General features: G+C 41.5%; 1 protein-coding gene across 1 annotated transcript; it reads left to right on the top strand.

Moving 5' to 3' along the window:
• The first annotated feature begins 1,568 nt into the window (after positions 1–1,568).
• LOC128069636 (melanoma-associated antigen B5-like) lies at positions 1,569–2,648 on the top strand. The gene has a single exon (XM_052662758.1). The coding sequence runs from the start codon at positions 1,569–1,571 to the stop codon at positions 2,646–2,648; it is 1,080 nt and encodes a 359-aa protein (XP_052518718.1).
• The last annotated feature ends 6,080 nt before the right edge of the window (positions 2,649–8,728 follow it).

The raw sequence follows: 8,728 nt of genomic DNA, 5'->3' as shown, positions 1-8,728 counted from the left end.
CTGCCCTGACCTGCATAGAGATTTCTCAAGAGGCAGGTCAGGTGGTCTGTTATTCCCATCTCTTTCAGAGTTTTCAACAGTTTATTGTGATCCACACAGTCAAAGGTTTTGGCATAGTCAATAAAGCCGAAATACATGTTTTCTGGAACTCTGTAGCTTTTTCGATGATCCAACAGATGCTGGCAATTTGATCTCTGGTTTCTCTGCCTTTTCTCAAAGCAGCTTGAGCATCTGGTAGTTCATGGTTCATGTACTGCTGAAGCCTGGCTTGGAGAATTTTGAGCATTACTTTACTAGCGTGTGAGATGAGTGCCTTTTTTAGGTAGATTGAGGATTTTTTGGCATTGCCTTCCTTGGAATTGGAATGAAAACTGACCTTTTCCATACATGACTACTGGAAAAACCATAGCTTAGACTAGATGGGCCTTTGTCAGCAAAGTAATGTCTCTGCTTTTTAATATGCTATCTAGTTTGGTCATAGCTTTTCTTCCAAGGAGCAAGGGTCTTTTAATTTCATGGTTGCAGTCACCATCTGCCATGATTTTGGAGCCCAAGAACATACAGTCTCTCACTGTTCCCATTGTTTCCCCATCTATTTGCCATGAAGTGATGGGACTGGATGCCATGATCTTAGTTTTTTAAATGTTGAGTTTTAAGCCAACTTTTTCACTCTCTTTCACCAAGAGGCTCTTTGGTTCTTCTTTGCTTTCTGCCATAAGGGTGGTGTCATCTGCATATCTGAGGTTATTGATGTTTCTCCCAGCTATCTTGATTCCAGCTTGTATTTCATCCCCCGTGGCATTTCATATAAGTTAAATAAGCAGAGTCACAATAGATGACAAAAAATCTAGGCCCCACGTTTTTCATTCAGAACTTGCAGGCTCAGGGCAGGACTGTCAGGCTGAGGCTGACAATCCACATCAAATCTGAGAGAGAAGAGTATGAGGTTAGTATGATGTTGCAGCCACCATTCAGCAGAGGGGAAGCATACCAGGTACCTCCTGGCGACCAGGTGAGCATCCTTAATGAGAATTGAGGACCCAAGCAGCCCCTGAAGGAGTGGGTTCCACATAGCTCTCAGTTGGGTATCCTCCGACAGAGAGAAGGGCTAAGGAACACCTTCACTTCCTCCCCTGGGGTCTCAGGGAAGTGCTGACTTTGGTTTTAGGTGTCGTCTTCAAAGTATCAGAAAAGAGGAGGCTCTAGACCTGCCAACAATTGACTATATGACTATGATGATCCTGACTATAAACTGAGAATACCCTCAAACCCAGATCAGAGGCTCCCTACTGGCAGCCCCTGCTGTCACCCTTGAATACCCCTAGCAGGGTTGGCAGGCTGCATTCTAAGGCTCTAATATCCTCCACAGTTTTCTCAGGGGACAGGCTGATCAAAACAGAAGCCTTGAGAGGTCCTCGACCAGTGCCCCAAGGACCCTGCAATGGTGGCCTTGGTTAAAGCCAAGGTGGCATCTCCCTGCTGAGGTGCTTACAGCATCTTATTCTCCTTCCTCCAGGTGTCCGTGTCTTCTGAGCTCCTGTCTAGACTCCTTCCTGCTGTCCCTGACCATGCCTCGAAGTAAGAAGAGTAAGGCCCGTGGTGGTGATAAATGCCCCCAAGCCCAAGGCAAGACCCAGAGTTGTGGGGGTGCTCAGGCCATAGCAGCAGCAGGAGAGGAGTCCACTACCTCCTCTCTTCAGTGTGAAGCTATTACCCAGAGTCTGCCTGGTGCTGAGTCATGTAGCACTTCGCAGGAGCCTCAAAGAATACCAACCATCGCCGCTGCTGCAGTCGTTTCTTACACTAGATCTAGTGAAGCATTCGATGGCCAATATAAGTATAGGGCACTTGCCTATGAGGTCCCACCCTTCACTGAGACCCCAGGAACTGACTGTTTAACCAGGAAAGCTAGCTTGTTGGAGCAGTTCCTTCTGTACAAGTATAAAATGAAGCAGCTCATGATGAAGGAAGACATGCTGAAGATTATCCACCAAAGCCACCATGACCGATTTGCCGAGATTCTCAAGAGAGCCTCTGAGCGCATTGAGCTAGTCTTTGCGGTAGAGCTGAAGGAAGTCGACTCAGTTGTTCCCTGCTATAATCTGGTCAGCAAATTGAAACTCCCCAACAATGGGAGGGTGCGTGGCGGAAGGGGTTTACCCAAGACTGGTCTCCTGATGAATCTCCTGGGTATGATCTTCCTGAAGGGCAACTGTGCCGCTGAGGAAGACATCTGGAAATACCTGGGTACGATGCGAGTATATGCTGGAAGAAAGCACCTTATCTATGGAGAGCCCAGAAAGCTCATCACCAAAGATTTAGTGAGGCTGAAGTATCTGGAGTACCGCCAGGTTGCCAACAGTGATCCTCCACGTTATGAGTTTCTCTGGGGCCCAAAAGCACATCTTGAAACCAGCAAGATGAAAGTCCTGGAATTTTTGGCAAAGGTCAATGATGCTGTTCCCAGTGACTTCCCCACTTATTATGAAGAAGCTTTGCGAGATGAAGAAGAGAAAGCCCAAGGCATGCATGCAGCCAGGCCTGACACTACTGTCAAAGTCAGTACACCTCCCAGGGACATGGTCAATATTATCATCCCACCCGTAAGGAAGTATGTGAAGTTTTTACCCCCAGACAGGAAAATATAACATCACAATAGGGATTATATTCTTGGAAATGTGAAAGAATCCCATAGTAAAATATTTAGGATAATGGAATAGAAAACAAGTAAAACATGGTCAATGTTAGTTTTTCTTGTTCCTTTTAGTCTTTAGCTTTGTTAAAGTAATTGATCTGTAGTCTGAGTTCCTTAGCGTCTTCAAGAAAGTAGGAGAAATAAAGTGTTATTAGAGTAGACCTTGTGTTTATTGGCTCTTTTATTCATCAAACGTTGAGAATCTGCTCTTGGGAAGGCTCAACGCTAGTACTGGGGATGCTAATGTAAAGAAAACCCAGCCTCTACTCAGAATTTTAGAGCTTATGGGTTACACTCATATGAGTAAGATACTGAAATATTCTCTATGACTTATACGTAAAGTAAAAAGACTGGTTGAAGTGGAGGGTATTCCTTATGATGGCCCTGCCTGCCTGGCTGCTCAATCACTTAAGTCATGTACGACCCCATGGATGATAGCCCACCATGCCCCTCTGGTACATGGAATTTTCCCAGAAAGAATACCAGAGTGGGTTGCAATGCCCTCCTCCTGGCGATCTTCCCGACCCAGGGGTTGAACCCACGTCTCCTGTGCCTCCTGCATTGCAGGAGGATTCTTTGCCACTGGGTGATGGCAGTTAAGTGTAAATTTCCTGAGTAAGGAAGTTTGGGACTTTAGGAAACTATGAGTCTTCAGTGGAATGTAATTGTCATTTCTGTTGTGTGGTGGGCTAGCTGAGGTCCTGAAGTGGTGAGTAGAGGCCAAACCTTCCAACAGTTGATAGAAAAAGCCCTATATTAGTCTGCTCAAGCTGCTGTAACAATACCATAGATAGGGTGGCTTAAACAACAGACATTTATTTTTCACAGTTACAGAAGTTGGGAAGTCCACAATCAATGTGCCAGTGGATTCTGTTCCTGGTGAGAGCTCTCTTTCTGGCTACCTTCTCTCTGTCCTCATATGATGGAGAGAGAGAATTCTGGTCTCTCTTGCTCTTCTTCTAAGATGCCTAGTTGCATCATAGGTGCCCCATCCTCATGACCTCATCTAAACCTAATTATCTTCCTAAACTTCCACCTTCACATACAATTACATGGACACGATGGGAAGGAGGAAGGGGTTAGGGCTTCAACACATGTATTTTGCCAGGGACACAAACATCTAGTCTATAATGGAAAACTGCTGCCACAAATTATTTTGGGATTGTGGATAAACTATAGAAAAATCTCCACCAGGGGCAGGAGAGGAAGGTGTCCTTTGCTCTCGTTCTAGTGCAGATGAACACAGTGTGCAGACTAGGTGTTCTACGCACATCATTTCCAGGGAGTTTCTGAAAAATAATGGAGATGTTCCCCTTGGGTGAGATGCCAAGAAACCACTGTGCTGGTACTGTTTGCCCCAAGCTGGGACAGCCAGGGTCTGATCCATTATAAAGGCATTTTAGCTAGGTTATCTTAAGTAGAGTTTGGCAAACTCATGAGGGATAGCTTTTTTACGAGAGTGTAATAAATGTAAACAGAGCTGGTTTGGATGCAAGGACACCTGGAAGGAATGGTACGGTAATCTCCTAGATAGATGACATCTAGGAGCTTGAGCTGTACCCAGCTAGGCACAACAACTCCATACCGAAATTAAGTGATAGATGCTCAAATGGGTAAAGTTAGTTTTGCCAGCTAGAGAGACTTTTTGGTTGATTCAGTATTCTTTCTCCAAGAATATTACATATTTGAAATTTCCTGAATTAAACATTCCAAGGGAGGTAAATGCTATCATCTGAGATGAAAATAATATAAATTACTGCTATTCTTTAAATATTGGGTGATATTTGCTGGTCCTCTTGCCATGTGATTTATATATGGTACATACATTTCAACCATCTTACAAGATAGGGCTTAGCAAACTCAGCAGATGAAGAACTCACAGTTTTCTCAAGTTCACAAGACTGGTTATAAGCAGAGCTGGGAACAGACTCCTGGTCTCAATTTGTCTACAGGCCATACTGTTTCATTCCTCCCAGCCTGGGGCAGACCTGTCTCTTAATTCACTTTTCTTTGCACTGTGTATCTCAATAAAAAGGCCCTTGAAGTTAAAGTGCTAAAAGCAAGTCTACTGAAGGGGAGAGTGAATATGAGAATAGATCAGTATGTGGGAACTGTCCCTGGGTTTCATTTGCCTGGGATCCTACCGAGAGCTAGCTCTGTCCAGAAACTAGTATTTTGTTCAGCTCCAGTTCTTTCCACCATTACAGCATCCTCTCCTCTCCTGACCCCAGACTTCCCCAGTGTGTCCTCCTTCCAGCTCTGGAACCTGACCTCCTGCTGACCAGTTCTCTGCAGCCTCTTGTGAGGGCTACACTCTGCTCTCAGTGGAGTTGACAGTCCATATCTTCTGCTGTCCCCCCCTGCCTTAGAGCATCTCAACTCCCTGGATATCACTTCCTTTATCATGGATGTGTACCATCTTTATTTTCCTATTTATGTGGTAATTTGGAGATCTTTTTTTCTCTAAATGTTTCTCTGTATCACTGTCTCTCTTTGTCTGTCTCTTCATTATTTTTCAAAAATTGTCTCTTTTAGTAGATGGTTTAAATAGCTTCTGAGTACATTTATGAATCACTTGTTTATATATTTATTGCTGTGTATCAAGTTTGCAAGTAGGAAATTTACATTTTGTGAATCAAAGTGGGACATTTTCATTCTTTTTTTTTTAATTTTTTTTTACTTTACAATACTGTATTGGTTTTGCCATACATTGACATGAATCCACCACAGGTGTACATGAGTTCCCAATCCTGAAACCCCCTCCCACCACCCTCCCCATATCATCTCTCTGGGTCATTCCAGTGCACCAGCCCCAAGCATCCTGTATCCTGTATCGAACCTAGACTAGTGATTCGTTTCTTACATGATAGTATACATGTTTCAATGCCATTCTCCCAAATCATCCCACCCTCTCCCTTTCCCACAGAGTCCAAAAGTCTGTTCTTTACATCTGTGTCTCTTTAGCTGTCTCACATACAGGGTTATCATTACCATCTTTCTAAATTCCATATATATGCGTTAGTATACTGTATTGCTGTTTTTCTTTCTGGCTTACTTCACTCTGTATAATTGGCTCCAGTTTCATCCACCTCATTAGAACTGATTCAAATGTATTCTTTTTAATGGCTGAGTAATACTCCATTGTGCATATGTACCACAGCTTTCTTATCTGTTCATCTGCTGATGGACATCTAGGTTGCTTCCATGTCCTGGCTATTATAAACAGTGCTGCGATGAACATTGGGGTACACGTGTCTCTTTCAATCCTGGTTTCTTCGGTGTGTATGGCCAGCAGTGGGATTGCTGGGTCAAAAGGCAATTCTATTTGTAGTTTTTTAAGGAATCTCCACACTGTTCTCCATAGTGGCTGTACTAGTTTGCATTCCCACCAACAGTGTAAGAGGGTTCCCTTTTCTCCGCACCCTCTCCAGCATTTATTGCTTATAGACTTTTGGATCGCAGCCATTCTGACTGGTCTGAAATGGTACCTCATTGTGGTCTTGATTTGCATTTCTCTGATAATGAGTGATGTTGACCATCTTTTCATGTGTTTGTTAGCCATCTGTATGTCTTTGGAGAAATGTCTATTTAGTTCTTTGGCCCATTTTTTGATTGGGTCATTTATTTTTCTGGAATGGAGCTGCATACGTTGCTTGTATATTTTTGAGATTAGTTGTTTGTCAGTTGCTTCATTTGCTATTTTCTCCCATTCTGAAGGCTGTCTTTTCATCATTCTTATTTTTTGATTCAGAATGGGTAACATGACTTTGGAATAGGTGTTACTTTAGAAAAGTAAAGTATGTCACCAGAAAAATTGTCGGGATCGAGAAATAGAGCAAAAGAAAGTAAAAGATTGTCACTTCCTGTCTTCCTTATCTTTAGTCTGTTGTACAGTAAAAATTAAATGACACATACCTGCATTTGTTTAGCTTAGCTAAGAATTTAGGAGAAATTAAATCTTAATAAATTAGATAATATGCTCCCAGGCTCATTTATTCCCTTAACACCAATTGGGCATCTGCTCTTTGGAGTACACTGTGTTATTTCTGGGTGCTAGGATCTGTGTGTCTAACAGCAGTAATCTTATAATGAAGATGATAAGATATTATGGTAAGCCAGAGGGCAGTTAAAAAGAGAGTGAGGGAGTAGAGGTCTAGATAAATGCAATGAAGTGGAAGTTAAGTTTAAATGCTCCAAGCTACATTCACTTGGGAAATTGCAAGCTCTTCAGACTAAAGTTTAAGTTTAGTTATGTCCTGGGGAGTTTAGTGGGAGTGAGGAACAAAGGTCAGCTCTTTGCAAGATGTATCTCAGAATGGAGAGACTTAAGCTTGGAGCACAATGACACCTTTATCACCAGATATAATGACACCTTTATCATTATGTAATTCCCTTCTTTAATCCCTGATACTTTTCTGTGCTTTGAACTCTGCTCTGTCTGTAATTAGTACAGCCACTCCCACTTTATTTTGATTAATGTTACCAAGGTATATCCTTCTCTGTTCCTTTACTTTAATCTGTGTCTTTGTATTTAAAGTGGGTTTCTTTCTTTATACAACGTATTGTTGGGGTTTGGTTTTTGGTCTACACTGATAATCTGTGCCTTTTAATGGGTGATTTTAGACTGTTGATATGCAAAGTAATTATTGATGTGATTGGGTTAATATCTACCATATTTGCTACTGTTTTGTATTTGTGGCCTTTTTTCCCCTCTTTTTTTTTGTTTTATACTCTTTTTGCTCTGTTTGTGGTTTTTAGGCTAATTAGCATGATTGGGGGAATCATTTCACAATGTACATATATATCAATATCACATTTCACACCTTACATATATGTAATGTTTATTGGTCATTCATATTAATACCTCAATAAAACTGGAAATAATTAGTTGAGCTTTTATGTGATTCCAATTTCTATACTTTAGCATATCAATTATTTTTTAAAATTTACTTTCAGTGGTGGCCCTAATGTTTGTAATACACATTTACACCTAATTCAAGTTCACTTTGCAATAACGCTCTATTATTTTACGTATAGTGCAAGTAGGTCATAATCACAGAGTAGTCCTAATTATTCCCTCCTGTCCCTTGATTATTTCTCTTATTCATTTTGCTTATACATAGGCCATAATTGGACTTCCCAGGTAGTGCTAGTGGTAAAGAACCCACCTGCCAATGCAGGTTAGATGTAAGAGATGCAGGTTCGATCCCTGGGTCGGGAAGATCCCCTGGAGAAGGGCACAGCAATCCACTCCAGTATTCTTGCCTGGAGAATCCCATGGACAGAGGAGCCTGGCAGGCTACAGTCTATAGGGTCCAACAGAGTTGGACATGAGTGAAGCAACTTAGCACACATGCAGGCCATAATCATCTAAAAAGTTGTTGCAAATATTGTTTTGAACAAACTGATACCTGTTAGATCAATTATGAATGAGAAAAATATGTTTTCTTTCACTTCCATTTATTCTACCTCTAATTCTCTTCTCTTTAGAAGGATTCAATATCATTTTCCTTCTTTTTGAAGAATTTCCTTTATTTCTTACAAGGTCGATCTACTAGTAACAAGTCTCTTCAATTTTTGTTTGTCTGGGAAAGTCTTTATTTGTTCTTCCCTTTTGAGGGATAATTTTGCAGGATAGAGAATTCCTATATTTTTTTCCTCTCAACACTTAAATGTTGAGAGGAAAAAGTACTCCCCTTTTTTCTGGTTTGTATGGTTTCTGAGGAATAGTCAAATATAAGTCTTATCTTTGCTCTTCTACAGATAGGCTGTTTTTCCTCTGGCTTCTTTTAAAATTTATCTTTATCTTTGATTTTCTGCAGTTTGATGTGTGGGTTTTTTTTGTTTGTTTGTTTGTTTGTTTTTGTTTTTTTGACACCATCAAGTGGTTCTCTAATTCTCAGCAGACAGTGACTGGGTGTCCTGCAAATATAACTCAGTTCTGACACTGTCTACCTGGAGAATGCATCACAGCCCCCAGGTTAAAGGTTCAGTCCTACAAGACTGAGTCTACTTCAAATGGCAGTCACGGCT

The sequence above is a fragment of the Budorcas taxicolor genome, chromosome X, assembly GCF_023091745.1.
Source record: "Budorcas taxicolor isolate Tak-1 chromosome X, Takin1.1, whole genome shotgun sequence".
NCBI lineage: Eukaryota > Metazoa > Chordata > Mammalia > Artiodactyla > Bovidae > Budorcas > Budorcas taxicolor.
This window is presented reverse-complemented; position numbering and strand designations above follow the sequence as displayed.

Bases quoted from the DNA above. Each gene is read 5' to 3' on its own strand.
- LOC128069636 (XM_052662758.1), top strand. From the start codon at position 1,569: ATGCCTCGAAGTAAGAAGAGTAAGGCCCGTGGTGGTGATAAATGCCCC.